The sequence below is a fragment of the Passer domesticus genome, chromosome 2 (genome assembly GCF_036417665.1).
Source record: "Passer domesticus isolate bPasDom1 chromosome 2, bPasDom1.hap1, whole genome shotgun sequence".
NCBI lineage: Eukaryota > Metazoa > Chordata > Aves > Passeriformes > Passeridae > Passer > Passer domesticus.
The window spans coordinates 21,270,456-21,293,665 of record NC_087475.1 but is presented as its reverse complement, the minus strand read 5'-3'; the positions used below and the strand labels follow the sequence as shown (position 1 = coordinate 21,293,665).

At 38.4% G+C, this 23,210-nt stretch overlaps 1 protein-coding gene across 2 annotated transcripts in view; it reads left to right on the top strand.

Moving 5' to 3' along the window:
- TBL1X (transducin beta like 1 X-linked) overlaps positions 1-23,210 on the top strand; it is a 190,022-nt gene that overhangs the window by 127,277 nt on the left and 39,535 nt on the right. For both annotated transcript variants that reach the window (XM_064407742.1, XM_064407741.1), the window contains one exon: positions 8,602-8,709. In XM_064407742.1, coding sequence (XP_064263812.1) covers positions 8,652-8,709 — 58 coding nt within the window. In that variant the 5' untranslated portion in view covers positions 8,602-8,651. The remainder of the gene's footprint in view (positions 1-8,601; positions 8,710-23,210) is intronic.

Sequence of the window (23,210 nt, the reverse complement as noted above, 5' to 3'; positions counted from 1 at the left end):
TGCATGGTGGCGGTGCTGTGTCTGTGCTGCCACTTGCCTGGAGAGCTCTGGGATTGCCTCACAGCTGTGGGACAAAGGGACAAGGTGCAGGACCAAGTCTCAAAGCCCTTTGCACTCACTCCTCTGCATGCACATCCATGATCTGGCAGTGCTCAGGCCACCTGTGTGTAGCATGTTGGGTACTGGAGGTGCCTACCACTGTATTGGGCACTGACACCACTGCAAGCAGTAAGGTGGTAGTGGTCTGGTTTTTGTAATGAGAATTTGCCCTCACGGTGGCATGGGAAACAGTTTGTGTAAAAAAACCACACATGGATGTTTTATCCTTACCTCACTCTTCAAAAATAAGGTGCACAATCAAGACACAGCCCAGTTCTGCAGTCGAGTGCTCAGATGTGTTTGGAGAAATCAGGATTTTAACCCCAGCTACCAGTTTTACCTTTTTTAGCAGCAAAGATAAAAATCAGAAATAATGAAAAACGCCTTATTCAGGTATTCTGTCTTTTGGGCAAATCCTTCAGACCGTCTCTCATTTGTCCTTCCAGGCCTATCACTCTTTGTGTTCCTTGTCCTGCAATTGCTTAATTTACAATGGGTGCCATGGCTGGTAATCCCCACTGGCCATACAGCAGATGGCTGAGCCTTTTGGAGGTTTCTGGAAGCTTTTTTTGTGTCCCAGCAACATGGTGTCACCTCAAAGCCATTGTTTCCTGTACTAGACCGTGGCCGGTCTCATCACAGTTGATGCCTGGCAGTGCTCATTCTTACAGACCAGCTCAGAACTCAAGATACTTCACATCTACTTCAGTGTATATTTACTACTAAGTGTCAGCTGAAAAAGAAACTGCACTTTGTCCTAGCTTTTTGGAGGGAATGCTCGTTCTGAAAATTCAGCTGTGTTATTTTACTCACATCTGAATCAGGTACAGCCATTTCTGACAGGAACTCATGTCATCACATTCATTTCACCTCAAAACTCTGAATGTGAAGTAAAGATGAAAAATTTAAATGCTTATGTTTTGTTTTGTCAAGGTTTTACTGAAAATCCAGATATATTAAGTGAAAAGTTAAATTTGAGATAATATTAATATATTTGCCCTCTCGCCAAAATTAAAGAAAATGGGATATCATTAGAGAAATTGTGCCATCTTTTTAAAGTTGCAGTCTTCCTTAACATTTTTGAACATGTAGCACTGCTTGTAAGATTTAAAGCACATTTTTGTTGTATGACGTGCGTGGAAACGCACACAGACCATCAGTTGCCACACCATCAGACAATCATGTATTTTGGCCTAATTGGTTTGAAATGAGTGGACACATACCATTGTCCCTGGGTTTGTCCTAATTGCAATTTTGTGCTCATGTAAGGAAGAAAATCCTTGGTTCTGTTTAGTGGCAGCATTCCCAATTGACTTCAGTTGTTCCAAGACTGATGAGGTATCTTGGTTCTCAAACTAAATCCAATCATGTGTTTTGATTTCTCAAGCTTTTGTAATTCCTTCTTTTCTTATTTTAAAACAACTATTTTAATTTCATTTGCAGGCTCTAGGTCTACTGTCAGCATTGCTTTCCCATTAGTCTTTCTTTGGCTTCGCAGAGCTTTCCATATAATATATTCATGTAAAGAACATTTCTGTTTTTTAAAAAGTTGAAGGTGCCTCATCTTGGAACAAAGCTATGAAAGAGGTGAAACACAATTGCACTAATTAGGAAGAGTGGTTGTGGGGTTTTTTTCCCTTTTTTCCCCTTAGCAAAGAGACAAAAAGGAAAAATCAATACTGGAAAACCCATTTCATTTTGCAGCAAAGGTAGTTGGAAAAGATCCACTTGAACTCTTAGAACTGAAATGTTGGAAGCTGATGTAATTAAGTAAACCAGCTGAGAACTGAAAAACAACCTGATCAAACTAAGGGATTATAACTATGAAAGATCTGATGTACTGTTCAGAATCTTTTGATAGAAGAAGTAAACTTTGCTGGGAATTTAGTGATTAAAGGCTTATCTTCTGTTGATGATTAGCTATTTTGCTCTGGGAATTGTTGATTAATTGAAAAATGTTTGAATAGCACTTACAAATTGTTGGAATATCTCTTGTTGCCCTTTCTTTAGATGTGGGTTTGGTTCCAAATGGCTCTTCAGTTTCCAATGTAGTAATTCATAATTTATTGAGAAGTAGTATTCATGCAGAAATAAAGTTTCTGCAATTATGTTCACCAAAATGTTTAACCGGCCAAATTATTTTTATAAATATCTTTGTGATACTTTTTTTCCTTTATTTTCTGATCATTTACTGTATGATGTGTTATTTTGTTAACACTTTTTCCAGGACGGGGCAACAATTTTGATAATTCCTTGCAGATTTTTAGAATAATAAATACAGTAGGAACAATTACAGTTTAAAAAAAGGTTCATCTGTTAAAAGACAACTCTTTATAGATATTGCACAGTAAACAAACCTTCTCATTGAACAACATTTTGATTTTATTAAAATGCAAACCTCATTTTTGCCAGGTTTGCCCATACAGCATTTGATTCATCAAGAGTGACCTCTTGAAGACAGAATTGCAGGTTAATTGATCACTACCACATGTCTGTAGATGGTGTTCCTCCTTTTTCTCTGATTGCCACCAGATTTGGAACACTGATATGGTTGGCTCACTGGCTAATAGAATGAGATACCCTAATGTGTCAGGACCCAAGGTAGGCTTTTGTGATATCCATGCCATTATTTTTTCTGAACCACAGGTTTAGTGGTTACAACTTTTCATCTGAGTGTGGTCTTACAGGCAGCAGTGAATGAGCTGTGGCTCCCTGGATTTGTTTTGGTTTAGTGGGGTCTTTTAAAAATCAGCAGAAGGTCACTGTAAATAAATAGACTTAAAACCAAAATAAGTGCCAGGCTTAACATGTGTCAGTGCAGGGTTTTTGACAGGCCTGTTACCTTCTACCATTGAGGTCCCTGTCCTTACTGGTGTGCTATAAACATGGATGACAGACATCTGAGTGAGATAGTGCATACTGCACAACTCAGTAACCATTCCCAAAGGAAATCACTCTGTTCTGGGGAATCTCAGCTTTTGTTTTCCCCAAAACAACAAATATGCTACTGCTCTTGTAAAGAAAGCTTCAAAATATTACGAGTATTAGTGATGCAAAGACATCTGTGAGCATCTGTAACAAGCATAGTACAATAGATCTGAGATATTTTTATCGCCTCATTTTTGTCACTAAATGGTTTGAGTGACATGTGGTTATCATTTACAGAGTGAAGATAATTGACATATTTGTGTCCCCATTAAGAAAGGCCAGGGAAATACGGTGCAACTCTTATCGGGAGCACATCTTCATTTGCTTTCTTTAGTGCCAGGTCTGTAGAATAGGCAAATGTTTATATTTAGACTTGACGGTGCCGAAGCAACGTGTCTTGATCAAGCCTTGCAAGGAGGAGTCAAGAAGTCATGCTTGCTCAAACTGCATTTTGAACAGGGTTCACTTATTAGTGGAGTTAGGAAAGAACATTCTTCTGTGCTCTATACCTTGTAATCAGGAGTGTGATGGTCTCAATTCCATTGTCAGGATACTTGTGAAGAAAAGATGTTTTGCTCTTTAGATTCATGAAGTGTGGACAGGAAAGACTGTGAGGGGAGAAGAAGCAGAGTTTGCTCTTTTCCTCTCCCAGAAGTTTGGTTTGGCATTTTGAGAAAGCAGCATGCTGGAGTTTCTCCATGAGCAGAGGCAGCTGTGATAAAAGCCAAGACTGAGGAATGCATTGGTGAGGGCCAAGCAGAGCTCGTTTGCCTTTGGGGAAGAGCTGCTGGCTACTGCCTCTGTTCTAGCTCTACAGTAAGACACATCCCAGAAATACAGAAGCGTGGGGCTCATTGAAAGTTTCTGATGAAAGTATTTTTCAACAGAAAACACAGAGATTGCCTAAATGAGTCATTTTGTGAGAAGTGGCTTCTGGCTTTGGGAAATGTTTTTCATTAAACTACGGAGCATATACAAAACAGTAACACATTGATTTGGCTGTGCTGTCATGGTGCCTTCCTAGAGTCTGTTTTAGTAATTACACTCACATTCTCTTCTCTGAGATGGGGACACTGTCTTAGGGCCTGAGAGATGCACTTTGGTTCACAGATCCGTCTTGGGTGAGAAAATGGGAACATAAATGTGTGAACTCTGGTTCCCATGCAGCAGGGCATCAAGTGGACAACATTAAATGTTTGAATTTTCTGGAATGTTTTCATTTTTATGGAGCCTCTGCTTTTCGCCTTTTTTTTCCCCAAAGCAAACACACCGTTTCACTTTACTTCCCCATCATTTCAATGACAATGTTGTTGTCATCATTAAAATTTCCGTTGTGAGAAGGCATTTTGGTCTCTGCAGGAGATAAAATTTGAGTGTTTCAGCTGGAGTTTGGAGGTGAGGAGGGCATGGGGGAAGAAGGGGACAGTGTTTATTTTACCATAATGACCCAAAAAAAATCTCTCCCAAGAAGCTGACAATTGCTCAGCATTCAGTTAAAGCAGACTGGAGCTTGCAGAATTTTTGAAGGTGTAAGATGAGAGCCAGACCAGCCATCTGATAAATTTCTGTTAGCAGGGCTGGATGCACAAATGGGAAGTGCCCAAGTTCCTATTTAAGTTTCAGGTTTATGTTTTAGTTTAGGTGTTTTCCCTAAATGTCTGACCTGTTTCTGCCTTCCTGAGGGGAAGATTGACTGGTAATTCCCAGTCTCTATCGATGGCATGCTGGTTCAAGTAGCAAATGTAAGCTCATTTCCCAAAATAACCTCTGCTGTCCCCTACCCCGGGATTGGTCTGGAGGACAGGACATGGTCCTGGAGGGGACCCAGTGACCATCATTTAGAAAAGAGGCAGAGGAGTTGCTATTTCAAAATTGAAAATATCATTTTCCCTTGATTCTTTGGCCAGATCTCCCTTATTTATGGCAGAAGTGCTAAAATATGCCTGGCAAAGGAAGAGCAATCCTTTTGAGCAAGGGGATGATGGGATGTGAATAAACTGTTCTTAGCTGACCTGGCCATCACTGTGCTGAACCACAGCTATATGTCAGGCTGCCTTCTCCAGAGCCACTTGCATGGCCCATTAGCCAGATTCCCAGTGCTCCAGGAAGGTTTAATTCGAGAGCAGTGCTATGTGGGTGCACAGAGGGAGGTCAGGTGCTGTGGTTACTCTGGGAAGCAGGCTGGCCTGGCTGCCCGGAGCACAGGGAGGCGTGCTGCACTTCCAGCTCCACCGGAGCAGCTCAGCGCCAGGTGAAGCATTTGGTTCAGCAAAAGACAAGCAGCCCTAGAAGCACAATGGTGGTATTTGAGGTAATAGCCCAGATTTTCAACCCTGTATGGGAAGCATTTCTGCAAACCTGGCTGATAGAGCTAAGAGTTGTTTATTTAAAATAAGTGTTACATTTAATTTTGAATGATCTTGACAATCCATCCATCCGCTGATGGGGTTTATATGTTTTGCATCCATTATACTTGGGGAAGTCTTAATTGGCTCAGGTCACATTTTTGGGCATTCTCACATATCTACAGATCACAAGCCAGATTTTTAGAGGTTGAAGTAAATAGAACTTCCCATTACATGTAATTGGCTGCAGGAGAAAGTGTTTCAAGTAAAGAAAGTTCAAACACGTTTGAATTCTTTTTGTTAATCCTCTTGACATTTTGAAGAATTAAGATGTTATTGCTGGTTTAAATGTAAAATGTCTCCAAAGGCACATCAGTATCGTTTATAAACTGCACTTAATTTCTTTTAAAAACTATTAATCTAGGTAATGCCAGTTGTCAGTAACAAAAGGAGGCCATCAATTAAGAGAAATAAATTTATCACAGTGGTGACTGAAAGTTTTTGTGATTTGCTACAGAAGTTTACATTTCTACATTAAAAAAATATAATGAGAGAGAGGCTATTTGTTTGTTCCTTATGAGTCAGTCTCAGAGATACACAAAACACAAGGATGTTCCTCTCCTTCCCACCATGTATTTTTTAGCTACTTTTATTTGTGCTGTTTATTTGCAGAGAAGAAGGGAATCAAAAAGAACATTAATGAAATTGAGTGTGGTCAGCCAGATTTCTAATGAATAGATTTCTCTGGGTAAAAGGCAAATTCTGTGTCTTGCTTTGGACGGGTAAAAGCTTTACAGTTGTGTATCTGACTGCTACGCTGACATCTGTGGGAGAGAAGAAACCTTAAATATATGAGAGGAGATCATCTGGTTATTTGTGGCATGGTAACAGTATGTGTATAAAGATATGATCCGACACATGTGTCAAAGTAATTTGTGTTGACTGACTTCAGAGAAAATGCATTGTAAATTCAACTATTACTCGGTGTACGTGGAATTCTCATACAAAGGTAGCAGCTGTAGAGAGGTTTTTTTTCTGGAGCTGGGAGACTATTTTGCAATTACACTGATTTTCTTTGATTTTAATTAATTTAAGAAAAGTAATCTTTAGAAAAACTAACAAAACCCAGCATTCTTCCTTTCCCTTGCCTCCCCTTTCCCAAAGCAACCTTCTGCATGTGGGAAATACCATGTTAATATCTAAAATTGCCAGGATGCACCCAGAAATGGCATTTGAAGGTTTTGATTTTTTTTTTAATAAAGTTCATCTTACCACAGAGTACGTCATTGCTGAAACTGAATTTTTGTAAGCGGTTTCATCTTTACCAACTTTCCTACCACCAAACTCTGAAGCAGCTATTTTTAAAATGCTTTTAAAAGTGGTTGTTTTTTTTTTTTCTTTCAACACACAGCGATCAAATAATCTTGATTTATTACTATCATGGCCATAGCAACGATACAGATGTATTTTAAGCACTTGGAGGTGAAAATGGTCTTAACTGTTGCTGTGAATGTCTGTCCTGTTCTTCATTGTACAGCAATGATTATGCAAAAAGGGCACAGGAGGTTATTAATTATGCAGGTCCAAGCCTGTTTATCTGGAAGAAGTGTGTAAGAAGTTACACTGAAAGTGGTGCTTTCACTGCATGAAGTTGCCAGCTTTGGTAACTTCAGTCCTAACCACTCTCCATGCTTCGTCTCATAATCGTGTGGCAGAGAAGTTTGAGCTTATTTTACTGATGAGGGATTGAGGAAAAAAGAGATTGAGTGGCTTCCCAGGGCAATACGTGGCATGTGTGACAGGAATGGATGTTGGATACAACTGGTGCTGTCTTCAGCCAGAATCTTAGCAGAAAGCATTCATCCTTTCCAAAGGAGATGAAATTTTCCTTACACAGACTGAATGATTTTCAGTACTTTGTTTCTTCTTGTTCTCCATGAAATGTAAACTGTAACAATTAAGACTCAAGTATTTGAGGAAGATGTCCGCCAAATTAGCAAGCTATGGTTTCATAAGAAAGACCAGCATCCAAGCTATTGATGAAATACAGCCCGGGATAATCAGAGGCTTACCAGGGTTCAAAAGACCTGCATTTACATAAATATGCAAAGACATCTGTTACAGTCTTGAGTGACCTGCTGGTTTAAACCATCAGCAGGGGAAGCGTCGTCGATCCCCATCGCCTGCAGTAGCAGGTGCTACTTTAGGCAGCAGGAATTACTGAAGAGGTTTTCAGTGAACAAAGACGACCTTTCCACTTGCCAAGAAGAGGCATAGGGGAAATCAAAACACCCGGCACACGCCTACGGTGTGTTTCATTTGTAGCGCGCAGAGAGAGCCCCACGTGCGCCTCTGCGGCCAAAGCTGTATGTGATCACTCACAGGTATGGTGTGGCTGACACAGCTGAAAAGTTTATGTCTGAGGAGTGCTTAGGTCTTTTAAAACCAAACTACTTAAGTCAGATTCCCAAACAGGAATGAATCATCAAGATTTAATGGAAAGCGTTCAAAACAAATTTATCATCTAAACCCAGTGTTTTTATTACCAGAGTATGTGCCCAAAATAGTAATGTAAAACATCATCCTAAAGGTTGCAATTACTTAAATGAAAAATTGGAGTTTAAGTCTTGCTCAAGAGAAATGAACAGAGACATTATAATATTACAGCTTTATATACTGCAAGGGTATTTGTCTTTCTTGTTGGCTCAAGGTATATGGTGTTCTCTCTCTTTCTCTTCCCCTCCGGCCCCATTCATTGCATAACACAGTTTTGTAAGGAAAGAATCTGTCTTCAGTGGATGAACAACTGGACAAAAAGCTGGATTACAAATTCAGAGCTGCAAAAATACTATAATTTGGTGTGTTATACATTACTGTAATTGCCAGCAATTCTGAAAACGCTCACACAGTAAAGAGGAGTCTCCGAAGACCCTATAGTAAAGCACACAACTAAAGGAGTTGACATTGGAAAAGCCTTCCAATATTTAAAATGCTCCCTCTGACTCCCTCATGTATGTTAAATACTTCTCCTGAATTGTACTAAAAGGTGTAGTACAGCCTGAGGTCTTGATTGACAATATTTAATGGATGCCTCACATTGGGACATTATATCTCTAATCACTTTATGATATCTTTAAATACCTTAACAATTCCCACCCCTGTTTTGATAACACATTTCATAGTAAATTAAGATAAAACAAAACCTGTTCTTTTCTCTCCCTTTGAACAGAGCGTGGATCACACTTCTCGTAAACCTCATCATATTGAGGTTGGGCTAAGATGAGCATAACCAGTGACGAAGTGAATTTCTTGGTGTATCGCTATCTCCAGGAATCGGGTAAATTCTCTGTCTTTCTTCATAACTTCTGGTCATAAATGGAATTAGGAAATTGCCTTTTTGCATGATATTGCTGTAGGGATGTTGCCTCGAGTGTTTCAGACTGGTAGACAAATATTTCTTGCACAAATGCCTGTTTCTTTGAAATTATGGTCTGGAACATAATAAAAGTGCAAACATGCACAGGTACAAAATAAACTTTGCAGTTTAGCGAAACAAGAAGTAAATAACATTATGTTAACAAATGCTTTGGTAGTGGTGTCATGTCAGCCAACATAATTTTTGCCAGCACAGGCAAAAAAGCACATGTATCTTGTACCTTTTCTTTCTTAGGTATTTGAAATTGTTTACATTGGGTTTATGGGGTTTAGACCATTCTTAGGATAATTATGTGTGTAAACTGAGCTGCACAAGTGTCATCATGGCTCTGTCTCCATACCACTTCCACCTCTAGCTGTTTTCATATTGGAAAATACCACAGGGATTCAAAATCTTTTAAAAAATAAATTGAAATGTACATTTTGGGTTTATTTTATATATGTGGTCTTCTTTCCACTCTTTGACTGCAAGAAGTAGAAAGCCTCTTAGCTAATGGAAAACGTTCTGTTACTGTAGAGATGATAGGGGAGCTGAGAAACATTGGCAGAGGATTTGTAACCAGCATCACCAACATTTTACTTGGTACTGACCCTCTGTTTTGTGTTGGTAAAAGTAGAATTGACTAAAAATATTTCAAGTTTCACATGCTGAAACAAACAAACAAATCTGTGGAAAATAGATGTCATCCTGTCAGAAGACTTGAAGCCAGTTTTAGAATAAGCCCTGATGACCCAAGAGATATCTTGTACAGAGAACCAGAATCCCAGCAGGTAGAAGGCACTGCCTTAGCCTGCTTCCCTTGGTCACTATAACTGGTGTTCATTAGATGCATTATTTTGAGTTGTTTCTTCCACTTGCAAGACTATTTCAGTCCCAGGAAACTGAATCCCTATGCAAAGACTCTCCACTGAAATTAAGAAGGTTTATCATACTTTTTTAGGGTTTGTTTTTTTAAAACAGTTCTATGAGAGTCCATTGTCGGCCTGCATTAGCTGCTGTCTCACACTCTCTAATAATGGAGTTTATAAAAAGTCTTCTAGGTCTGGTGTGCAAACAGATGAAAGAAAAAGAGGAAGTAACAAAACTAAAATTTCATCCAGACAAAGTTTACTTTTAAAAACAAGTGATTTTGTACTGCACTGGAGAGAGCTCTTAGACATTATAGCAATGCACCAATGGAGGTAACCAAAGATAATGAATCCTGGAGTTACTTTACACTGTTATGTTTGGGTTGTAAGAAATTCTGCATAACAGTGTATTAAAACAGTAGCTTTTCCTGATGTGGAAAAACCCAACCCTTTTTATCCCTCTTGTTACATTGGGAGGTGAGTTAGTGTTGTGTAGTGATTCAGGAGACTTTACAAGTCAGTCAAGAATGGTGGGATCAGCCAAATATGAGGAAAAAGTCACTCTAGGTAACATCTCCCCCAAGCAAGCAATCACTTTTGCCATTTTACAGGGAACTTAACATGCAAATTTACATGTTAGTGTCAAGTTGTACTGCTTTTACATTCTTATCTAGAGGATCAAAAATTTTTATTATTTGATCCACACATACTGAAGCCTTATACACAAAAGCATTGTATTTTCACTGTTGTATCTTATACACATTAAGAGAGTGGAAACTGAGGTTAAATATTTGAAGAAATATTCCAATATGCTTCAAACTGAGCATATTGAAGTCTAGACGCTAGATATGGATGTAGTAGATATACCTGGCAGCTTGTTAGGGATTCCATTCAGCAAACTAGAACTGTAACCAGTGATGAATCCACTAATCTGTTAAAAAAGCTTCTTACATTAGATTTGAACCTTTTTTACTACTGTCATTGGGTTTTTTTCCAAAAAATTTTTATATCTGTACTTTCAGATGAAGTAAGGAAACTGTGATTCAGCATTTTGGCTTTCCACCCGCTACTATAAATGCCGTAAGATGCAACAGCAAATGAAAGCTATTTAATCCACAGCTTCAGAAATAATTCTGGCCAGATTTAAAGGGCTAGTGTTTAAATACAATCTGAGTTCAAATCCCTACAGTTTAAGGAGTTTGCCAAAAGCAGTGTTATTACACTGATTATTTGTTAACATTAGCTGAACCCAAAGCTTCTAAAAGTTTTATCAGACACAACCATGAATATTGCTTAAGCGACCGTACAAAAGTTCACATCTTTTTTTACAGGTATTTGTCCTTTAATCTTATCATGTAAAACTTCCAGGCTTTCCCATAAAATGTAGGCAAATGATGGGAGGAAGAGAGAAATAACAAAGGAGCAAAAAAAATAAGGCAAATAATATTTCACGTATTTTGCATCTGTGAGGTACAGAAACACTTGAGATTCTTTGAAGCATTGTAGCAAAGATGCTGGAGGGGACTCTACTGTTCATTATGAAAATGCTAGCAGGTGATTCTAGTAGGAGTTCAGCTCTTGTAAACTTGAAGTTAGAAGTGAAATTCAGTAACTATATATTTCCTCTTTAATTTTCTGTCAAATGAGAAACCTTGCACAGGAGAGTATTAATAGAGTTGAACTGTCTAAACCATTATTGTTGCTTTTTAACAAATCTTGGCAATACTGAGGAGAGTTTCAGTGAACTGGAAAAAGCAAATATTGTGCCAGAATTTTTAAAGGTTAAATAAGATGATCCAGGTAACTATAGGTCAAGGACAATCATTGGAATGCTGAGACTAAATATCTTCAAAAAATCTGAAGAGATGACATGATGCCAAATGCCAGCCAGCAAGTTTTCATTTTATTGCCAAACATACTTGATACTGCGTTTTTCCAAGATCAGAAATGAAGTTGACAGAGATAGCTGTGCTGACATTAATACACTTAGACTACTTTATGACATTTATTTAGTCTTGCTGACATGGTGGTTAAAACCAAAATGAAATAACAGTGAGTAAAATCAGTGTAATCCAGAGTTACCAAATGGATTAAAAATGGGATAACAGAAACATCTTGAAAAGTGATTATACTTTTCAAGGGGAGTATTCATCTCAAGGGTTACTTCTAATGGGAACTCACAGGAATCTCTTCTTGGCATAATGCTGTTCATCAGCTTTATTGGTTACCTGGAAGGAAATATAAAATGATTACCAAGTACATCTGCAGATGGAATGAAACAGTGAGTTGTGGCATTTGGTGAGTCATACTGACTGATAATGGGGTTTAACAGAAACAAGTACAGCCAGGGAGACTGCTTGGAGTTGCCTGATGCTGGAGGAGCAGGCTGGAGAGGATGCTTGGTCCAGGGGCAGTGTAGTCAATTCTCTCCCTTACAAGATAGGATGGGGACAAGTTAAGGCTCTAAATTTTTAGCTGTATTAAAATAAGTAAGTAAATAGTTGCCTCTTCACACAGGTGACTGTCTCAGCGCTTATCTATGCCCAGAAAATGAAAGCAGTGTATTGTAATTTCCATTTATGCTCCATGGCTTAATGCCATAGGAAATTCACCATGAAGGTGAATAGGTGTCAACCACTTGCACAGTAAGACCATGAATGCCCCTTTCTTGAGATACAAAGAGAACAAGTGTTTATTTTCAATTCAAGGCTATCTCTTGCTATCCAAAATCAAGTCTTGCAGTGTCTAGTTTCCTCCTTTTTTATTAGAAACTTTTTTGGTGCACAATTTAAAGGGGTCGTTCTTAAAAGTGCTGGGGCCTTTTAACCATTGTTTATCTCAGGAGTCAAACCTCTTTAACTCAAGCTATGTTTATTTGTTGGTGTCTTGATACAAATGAAACGTTGGCCCCAGTTAGGTACATCTACGCTAAGAGTGTACAACCAGTGTGGAAATAGGAGCACACAAAATATTCCTCTGGTGGATGCAATTAGATCAACAAAGCAGGTGCATTGATGAAAGTGAAACAAGCTATACCAAAGTAGCCATGATTCTGGCGTCCAAATTATGTTAATTACAATTAATAGTAGATAATATGAAGACTAACATAATATTAAAATAATATTATTAGTTGTATTAATTTTGCTCCTCTTTAAACACCTGAGAAGAATGCTTTTGCTAGCAGGCATCTTCATTGCTGACATAGACTTTCTGTTGGGTTTCTTCAGTTTCTGCAAAAAAAATGTTGAATTCATAATGTAGAGTTTTCTGTTCCATATTTTTCCAAAAGAGAGACAGGTAATTATTTGTCTTTTGGAATGAAAGTCAGAGTAGTACAATGCAATGAGGAGTGATAAGGATCCCAAGGAAATTTCTAAGCGTTGAGGGAGGATGGCAAAACCAAAAGGAAATCAAATGTCTCACATACTCTTTAATCTTAAAATGTGTTGCCATCTGTTGTGAGTGCAAATCCTATCTGTCCAAATGCTACAATAAATTACCTTCCCTACCCAGCCCAACATGTCAATTCAGTTATTAAAGCTTTTCCAAATGGAGTATTTTTGATGCATTGATCATTTAACAGTGTTCCTTTTCTAGCATTTATATGCATGCTGCAGTCTGGAATTCTTGTCTGAAAATCAGGTCTCCAGTTGCCTGTGGCTTACACTGTTCTCTAGGAGAACACTTACTGTGACGAATGTCTTGCAATGACTGGTTAGAGAGAGGTTAAAATTGTGTAAGTTTCCATTTTCACTCAAATTTTTACTTTTTGATTTGAATTTTTCCATGTTTTATGACACATCCTTGATAACTGTTCCCCAGTGTACAATCTGCACCATGTACAATCTGTACCACATTTAAGACAATAAAAATAGTAGCTAGATGCTTTTGCTAAAAAAGATGTCAATGACATTTTTAGATGCTGACTTGGGACAATTTACCATTTTACTTTGGAATTTTCATTTGTTTTCTTCCCAAACATAAAAATTAAGACAGATAACAAAAAAGGTTTTTCCCCTCTTAAAATTCAGGATTTTAGCAGCACATTGGTCTGCCTGGTTCGTAGTTGACAGATTTTCCTTGTTTTCCTAGAGAAGAAGATTTTCTCTCCAGTTTTAAGCATCGATTCAAGGGCACAGAGCAAAGGTTTCTGTGAATCACAAAACACTTTGTAGTTAGGCATGTACAAATATGGGCCTTTCCTGTTAACCACATCCAAGGCATTTTGCTGTCATTTTGCCTTCGGAAATTATGAGAGAATCCAAAATGTTGATATTATGATGTTTCTGGGATTTCATCCTTGTGATGAAATGAAATACTAACAGTTGGAATAGTACTAAATTACTTTTTTTTCCCAGTGACATTTGCAATTTTTTGAGAAGGAAGCAACAAAATTTGAAGGACGCTACCTTTTTTATTGAATTGTTCTCTTTTTCAACCTAGAAATTTTACAGAAAATGTAAATATCACAGTTTGCTTGTGTAAGTTCTCAGGCAGTAGGGAATGACTGAAGATCAGTATTCTGTTCTTTTGAATTGGTGCCTGATGCAACAGTTTTTACTTACATAAGCCTGTGTAATTTTTCTCTGAAGTCCATACTTTGCCTGCATGAGGTATGTTTAGAGTCTTTTTTGAACAACTGTGTGTGGCACAGAGTCCCTGAGTCACAGACGAGAGACGTGCATGTTGAAAATAATTCAGATTAAGCAAAGCATAAAAGATTGGCATATATAGGTCAGCTAAATTTGCTTCAAAGCTAACTGCTTCCTTTGTGTAGGAAGACTGCTGCGAGGTAGAAGAGGAATACACAGTGCATGTTTTTTTCTTAAATTATTAAAATTTAAACCTTGAAGAATAACTCATTAGAAGAATGAATCACTTGGTCAATAAAGGCAATTGTCCGGTGTGGCAGTAAAAGCAATAGTGTGCACTGATGGCGGAATCATTGGATAATGATTCTTCTTTTGCCTTTTTTTATGTTTTCTTGCAATTTGCCTCATTAGGATCGTAGGAGGGCTCAGTCTGGATAGTATCTCAGGAGATGGCAGAATCAGAGAATAGCTCAGGTTGGCAGGGGCCGTTAGAGATCATCTAATCCATCTCCCCTGCTCACAGCGGGGTTGGCTGCAGCAGGTTGCCCAGGGCTGTGTATGGTTGGGTTTTGAATATCTCCTAAGGATCACGAGTCCACAACTTCACTGGACAGCCAGTTCCAGTGCTTTTATCACCCCCACAGTAAAAAAATGAATTGGTTGTGTTTCAGGGGAATGTCATGTGTTTCATTTTGTGCTGATTGCCTTGTATCACAGGGCACCACTGGAAAAAATGTCCATCCTCTTTGCACCTCCCTCAGGTATTTTTGCACAGAGGATGCATCATCCGTCAGCCATGTCTTCTCCAGGCTGAGCAGTCCCAGCTCTCTCAGCCTTTCCTTGTGTGGCAGATGCACCAGTCCATTGATTATCTTTATGGTTATGGATTATCTTCACAGGGCTCTCTCCAGTGCATCCCTGTCTCTCTCGTATGGGGAGCCCAGGCATGGATACAGAGCTCCAGGCCTGTCTCACCAGCGCTGAGCAGAGGGTGAGGATCCCCTCCAGTGACCTTCTGGCAGTGCTTTTTGTAGTACAGCTCAGCTTGTTCTTGGCTTTCTGTGCTGCAAGGGCAGATCGCTGGCTCATGTTCAAGTAGTCCAACCTCCTGCTCAGCACTGGAGAGCCTCAAAGATCCTTTAAACAACCTATGGAGAAGGGTTTGCAGGGCAGTCACTGCAGTGTTCCCAAGCTCTGTGCGCAGCTGTGCTCTAAAGGCAGCGATGATGGGAGACCTTTTGTTTGCATCCTTGAAATGACAGCCTGCCAGGCAAAGATAAAACACACATTTTAGTGTTGATTCAGTAGCAATCTGTGGCTGCAGTATTTGTGTCGACATGCGTGTTGCCACAGTCTCTTGGGCCTGGTGTGTCCTGCCTGCAGCACAGGGTGACTGCAGCTCACAGAGTAAGGACACTTCTGACCTTCCCTGTGCACAGCTACCTCTGTGCTGCTGTCGCTGGGTGCTGACCAGGCATTACTGAGTAAATGAAGTGATACATTTTTCAAGGGCATAAATGAAAACTGAGTGTTTATACCTCACCCTAAAGTTTCTGTCCCTCAATTTTCCTGTTTGAAAGCAAAGCTAATACTGAACAGTACTTCAGCAGATGTTGGATGTTTATAGGCCTAAAATATACAGAAATCCTCTGAGTAAAAAGTATTACATGGGTGCTGGGACAATATTTAACATTATTTTTCAATTATTTCAGAGTGCTGTTTATGAACTTATGCGTGAATATATATCCCTAAAAGCAGGATGAATGAGATACTAACTGTATTTTTCAGGAACTGGTTGTTAGAACTTATACTTTTACTGGTGTTAAAACTCAAGGCAGGGATTCTTTCAGCTCTTCAGCCGTACAATAGTGAGACTTCTGAGCAAAACAAACACTAATTTTAATTTTCATGATTTAGCACAAACCTGATTTGTGGGCATGCAGTCCTATTTATATGATGCATTATCCCTTTTAGGCCAGCCTACTTAATTAAAATAAAATAACTTAAGGTTTTGATCCAGATCCGTGATTTATTGAAAGTTGGCTATAGAACCAGCCAAGAACCATAGAACTAAAAGTCACAAGAGTTTTCATGAATTATTTTAGATAAATAAGGCCGCAGTGTTTTTCCAGGAGTACAATACATGTTAAGTGACTGTTGGATAAGAAAAATTAAGAAATTTGACCCAAAAAATGGTTTACTTTAATTTTCATAAAAGTCACCTTAGAATGAATGTTCTTATATGACATGAAACTATCTGTAACAACACATTTAATATAATATTTATATATATATATATATATATATATATATAAATAGTGTATTATCCAAAGGGTATATAAGGGATTTTAATAAACCATTACCCCTTTTTTTTTAGTATCTCTTCTACTTTTTGTATTTCATTTAAACTGGGAAGGTAGTTACTATATGGTTCCAGAAGCAGTGAGCTTGACTCTGAATTTGAAATTTTACTTCATTGTTTGATAATGGATTATGCTGAAAAGACAAATTCATTTCTAAAATAAGAACTTTATTATTATGCACAGTTACTTCTCCGTTAGTAAAGATTTATTCTCTTTGTAAACAATAAATACATTTTAAGAAATGTATTTAAGAAAATCAGGGTCAACATTAGAAGGCAACAAGCTTTGTTGAGCTGCAATTCCCAAAGCATTTTCGTTTAAACTTAACAAAGCTACAGATCTTGGTAGGGTTGAAGCTGAGCAACTGTGCGAGTCAAAACCAAATTGGACACTTTTTTCATAGAGCAGTAAATACGTAGTAGCACTATTTGATGGTTGACTTCACAAAATCCAAATTCTGTGACGGTGAGGAAGAAATATTTTTACAGATAAAGAGGTTATTGGGTTTGTCCTACTTTGTTCTGGTAAATTTTCAAAAGAATTTAGTAGCTCCTTTAGTATGAGACTCATTTTTATGGTTTTATATGCACAGACTTTTGTGACCAGATATATTTTTATATACAAATGTATAAACAGTATTTTCAAATGTTTTGTAGTGCAGTTCAAGAAGTCTGTTTGAAAATTTCTTTCTATTTACCCTGCTTTATAACGGGTGCAGAATTTTTAACTTCATGTGAAGGAAAGAAATAGACTGTATCTTGGGGTTTTGCCATTTGCAAAAGCCTGCTTACCTCATATTTCCTTCTAGGTCTCTTCACAGTTTTTGTAAATTGGCTATTTCAATTTTTTTTTGGCCTGAAAGTTGCCGTACAGGGTTGGATCTCGCACACTGAGCAAACACAGTGATTTTTAAGTTACACAAACATAAACAATTGCACCTTTACAAATTTATTCCATGGCACAAATTTTGGTTCTGATCACTTCATGTCCTGTTTTTTAAAACTTGCAAAAACACAGTATTTTTAAGGTATTAAGTATGTGGGGTAGAAGACAGATGTCTAAAGGTCAAGATGACTTTGCTGGTAAAACCAGTGCAGTCCTACACATTTCTCACTTTACTGCTTTTCAGTTTGAGTCCTCAGGCCCAGTGGAGCTTTGCAAGTTTTGCTAATAACCTCTGTGCTGAGAATGTTCTGCCTGCAGAGCCATGGCACTAACAGACCACCCCTCCTCACACCCATCCTGTGTTAGGGCTCCCTTTGTAGTCACCAGCCACAGACCCTTTCCTGGTGTCAGGTTCCTGAATGTCCCCTGAGTGTCAGCTGAGGTGCCCTACTTGCCACCACTTAGAGGTGTGTGTTAGAGCGGAGAGAAGAACATAGCTTAAGGAAAGGATGTACAACTGTGGAAGTCTGCTCTATAAACATGATCCCTAAATTGATATGTGTCTCTTTCTTTGGATGTTTGGTTGCTCAGACAGGGCTAAAAGATAACAGCATGCCATTAATTCAGAAGGAAAATATTATTTTCATCCTTGTGGTCTTTGTAAGCCGTTTCAAATTTTGCCCGTAGTTGCAATAAATCGCTAGATCTGTACTGATACTTATTTGCAGTTTTCATTCTCATTTGCACAGAGTGAGTGAAACGGGATTACTTCAGACGTTGTTTTCAAGAGACTTTTATAAGTTCCTCTTTCCATTGCTTGTGCTCTGTTTTCTGTCTGTATCGTGTTTCTCTCTTTGTTAATTTGCAGCCCTCAGAAAGGCTTAAACAGTGAGTGCCAAGTACCACTCATCAAAATATCATTTCCAAGTTGTGTTAATCTTTTCCAACATACTTTCCTGCATGAAAAAGAAAAAAAAAAGTACCTGCCAAAAACATTCTTTGGCACATAATAAAATAATTTTGGGTAGCAGACATTTACTCTGAATTCTTGGCAGAATGTGAACAGGTCCAATATCCAAGAAAAAAGGGTGTAACGTTTAATATTAGTGAATAATCACGACTGTAAAACTTTGGGTAACTAGACATACTGTAATTTTACCTACAGCTAGGAATCCTTTCTTTATATTTCCCAGTGACTATGAAAGAGCTTGTGATACTGAACACATTTCCCAGGGTTCTGGAAATAATTTTAATCATTTAGCAATCCTAATCGTGAAACAAATGTGCAAGCCCTATTGTTCAGCTGATTTTTCTAAAAATATATTTCAATTGCAGTTCTCTATTTTAAATTGCTAATGTGTGTCCTTGTTAAGCCTTTATGTAATTGCAAAGGTAAGTCTTCAAAATAAGCTGACACTGCCAAAAACAGATACTCTGGGATGTATTATTGAGAAACAAAAACCTCAACTAAGAGAAGAATCTCAGTCTGCTGTGAATAACAAGATCTGACGTAGGATTATTGTCCACCATTATTTTTTGTAATTGTTAGTAGAATCTGACCAGTGGCTTAAGGCACCAGACACTTACTGTGCCCAAACACATTTCAAAGAAACCAGTTGCCCTTTTTGTAAAGCCTACACATATATGTACACTGGGAGTTTATGACCATATTTTTATGGATACATAATTCAGTTTAGAGAAAAATCTAAGGATAAGCAAGGATAGGGATCCATGTTGCATTCTCAGTTCTCACTCAGTGCCTCATATAGAAGAGAAAATACTAGGCTAAATGGCAGCTGCAGTCAAGTACAGTGAAGAGTATCACTGTATTCTCTCAGGCAATGGAAAGAAATTACATCACTTGCCTCAGGAACTGGATTAGCATATGCTAGGCCCTGAATTAAGAAAATACAGTTGCTCTAACTTAAGTTGTTTGCTCCTGGTTTGTCATACAGAAATTGCATTCAAATCTGCCCTTAGTGATGCATGTGCCTTGCTTCTCTACAGTGATAAATCTAGACCTACCGAAGTCTTCAGTTAATTTAACATTGACTTTATTGTTCGTACATCATTAGTTTTTGGAGGAAATTATTTTGTTCTTGGTCATATTTCACTGGGAGCTTTTTTCAGACATTTTTAAACTGCTGTGTTGGGTCTCTAATTTATTTCAGAACACCACACTGCACCACTCTGCCCTTCTTGCCTTACTGCTTACATGGCACTCCCAGGACCCAGACGTCAAACTTGGGATGAATGTTTTTCCACTGCTTGCATCTGGTTTCTTTGGCAAGCAGTTGTGCAGGCAGCTCTTGAGTTACTTGGGTTTGGTAACACGGGAGAGCAGCTGATGGGATTGTGTGTGGACGTCTGCTCCTCCTGCGCGTGATTTTCTTTTGACTCATGATGCAGTGGAATATTTCTGCTTGAAGTGTCTGAATCTCCTGGGAATTTTGCCCATATATCCATTTATGGTCATAAAGATGACTTTTCTTTGCCCCTCGAAAACTTTTTTTTTTTTTGCCCTGCAGCCTATATAGCTATAATCAGCTCTTACAGGCCTTCCATTCTTGTATGAATTGTCCTTTGGTCAAAGTCTCAGCAGTAGTGCCAAGTGCAAGACTTATCTTAAAGAAAACAGGCTCTTCTGTAGCCAGAAAATTGAGATTGCTGGTGGATTGCATTATAGCAGCTTCAGGTCGATTCTGCTGAGCCAGTAGTTTTAATAATTTCTAAAGCCTTGCTCATTTTTGTCTCCTCTACCTGCCAAATACTTTGAAGGGGAACACTGTGTTACTTCAGACGTGAGGACTGGAGGAGCTTGTATTGGAAATTTCAAAAAAGAAAGACAACACAATGGCAGAGAAATCAATTAAACAAGAAGTGCTGGTTATTTCCATGTGGAGATGATTGTTAAATTGTTGGAGAAAAAAAAGGAATTGTCAGATAGTTTATTCCTTTTCTTTTGTTTTTATTCTCTCTTTCTTTTAAAGTAATAACTTCACTAATTTAGTGGTTTCCAGAAGTTGAAGTTAAGATCTTTGTATATGCAAAGCTCAGTCTGGATTGCATGAGTTAAAGAAATAGGAAAATTTATTGAAGGAAATGACACAGATCTCCATATGAAATGTCACTATTTTCCAGAAAAGAGGCCCACACTGGGCACTAGTTATACAAAGATTTGTAGGAATAGCTTGTTACTTGTGTTGTTACAGTATTGGGATAGGGGCTGTTCATCATTAAGATGCCCAATGTGTATGAAAAAAGCAATTTGATTTTCATAATTCTTTATTTTCTGTTTCGTTGTACAGTAGCAAATGTTTCAGTGAAGGATCTTGCAGTGTGAGTAATTGAACCAAGCTATTAGCAAATAACTGACAAACACCCGGGGTTTAAAAATTATTTGTACAGCAAACTATTTAGGTTAACCAGAAAAAGCTAAGTCCACTTAGCTCACAATCAGAAAACTTTGTTCAACAGATCACTTTTCTATTGCTTATCAGGGCATCCCCAAATTAACTCCCAAGTAACCAGTAAGGACTGAAATAGTTCAAAGGTCTTTGCTTCCACAGACCCCTCTTTGTCATTCCCCTCACCTGTACAAATACAACAGGAGGTACTGTAGCTGCTACAATTCAAGGCTGCAGTTTACAAAGACATGATTTTTGTGGTGCTAAAGAGATTGGGAAATGAAAGGGATGCTTGGTAGATGTCAGTTTTAGTTGGAGCTGCGAGTGCCAAATGAGCCAGCTTGGGAAATACTCAGCATCACCCCAGGTGTGAGTCTAAAAGGAGGAATGCTTTGCTCCCAGAAGAGACGAGACACATCACTGGAGAAGAAAAGCCATTCCTTGGGCTGTGTGGCTCCCCAGTTGCCTTTTCTACACCTACGTTTGACAGGCATTTCTGATGTGAGCCAGGCATACTGTAAACAATTAAAACTATGTAGCCTTCAGATCAAACAAGCATGCAACAAGCATCATTATGTTCATTAAATAAAACCTTGTCATTTTATGATCAATGACAAATCTAGCTTCAAAGGGAAGCCATTTTTAACTGAAAAAGGAACAGCCAAAGGAAAAACCCTCCATCATCTCCGTTTTTGCAGTTATAGCAAAACCTATCAGTGAAATTTTGCAAAACACAGTCCTACATATGCATTTTTTGGCACTGCCTAGGGCAAGAATTCCCAAACGGCTGTGTATGTACCACTGAGAGTATATACAGACACCTCAGTGTGGGAAAAGATATAGCACAGAAGCAGGACCTGTTACCACTGTCAGTACAAAAAAAGTGTGGGAATCTCTCAATTAGGAATTTCAGTCAGTTTTCAAGTCTGTTTCTGACTTGTGTAATAAATTTTGAGATTGGGGGGTTATTTAAGTAATTGTTTTCTGCATTCATTATTTCTTCTCTGCTTTTATTGCTCTGTGAAATACTTCAAATCCAACTATTCCACAGCTGATAAATCACCTCCATTCATACCAAGATCATCCCAAGATTAATTTTTTCTGCACAATATTTTTTTCTGCACTGTTCCTTTGGGTATATTTTTCATTTATGATAATGTATTTACAGATTATGCAGAGCTTGATGGTTTCTGTTTTCCCATCTTTTTTGAGGCAGAAAAAACCTGGAAGCCATTCTCTCAAGTCTGCTGAATGATGTCATTTAGAGCACTGGTCATGTCACAGCAATAGCAACTGCTTCACTGCTATGAAACCTGTTCAGTGTGTGGCAGTGCTTTCTCCTCTTCAGCCCTTTGTGTTAGTGCTTTTAACCTTAAAAGCTCATTGTCTCACTGCATATGTCTTCAAAGGGTATATTGCGCTAAGAATTTGTTTACTGGTGCTATTTGAACAGAAATTATTGTTTTGTAGAGTGATTATTGCAGTCACCAGTGACAGAATTTATGAGAAGGAATGCAGACATGGATTTGCAACTTTCATTCATTTCACTGCTGCCACGGCATTTTCAGTTTGTCTACTGTAATTTCTTGTCACCCCCACCACATCCTTCCTTCAGATCCCCACTTGCAGAGCTCCTTCTGTCTCTGCTCACGCTCCCCAACTGCTTTGACAGACTGGGAGTGGGGGTGGTGCTTATGTCTTGGCTTTGTGTCCCCAGTGTATTTCAGGATCTTAGAAAGAAAATTTTAATTTTTTTTTAAATTGCCTTTGTTTAACGTAATCACCTTTTTGTAAGACTAAACTGTGGAGCTGCAGCTTTACTGTGTAATTTAGTGTAGTTCAATGCAGAGCCCTGAAGAGAAGTGATGACATCTGGTAACTATAAAAGTAAAGCTCAGGTGATTCTTCAGTGTTATCAGAAACCCCATATAGGTACAGCTTCATTGAGGGTTTTGTTGACTGTGTGAGGTGGTTTTGAAACCATTTATTTTCAAATGAGCCTTATATAACTGCTGTAGTAATACAAGAAATCAGGAGGGAATTAGCTATCTGTTGGAGGACTGGTTGGCATATTTCTGGTTTTTGTTGCTTTTTTTTTTTTTAACTACAGTTGTATTGGGTGCATTTTTTCAAGAGGTGTGAGGAGCAGTATGTCCAGCAGCATTCACTTTAACAGTTTTGTGCCATTAATTTTTGTTAATCGGATCTTGTCTGATAAAATCTTAGGAAAGTTTCTCACAGGTTCTGGAGGTGTGTGAGTGAGATTGCTCCTCAGAGACAGTGTACCAGGAGTTTTGTGTTTCCTCA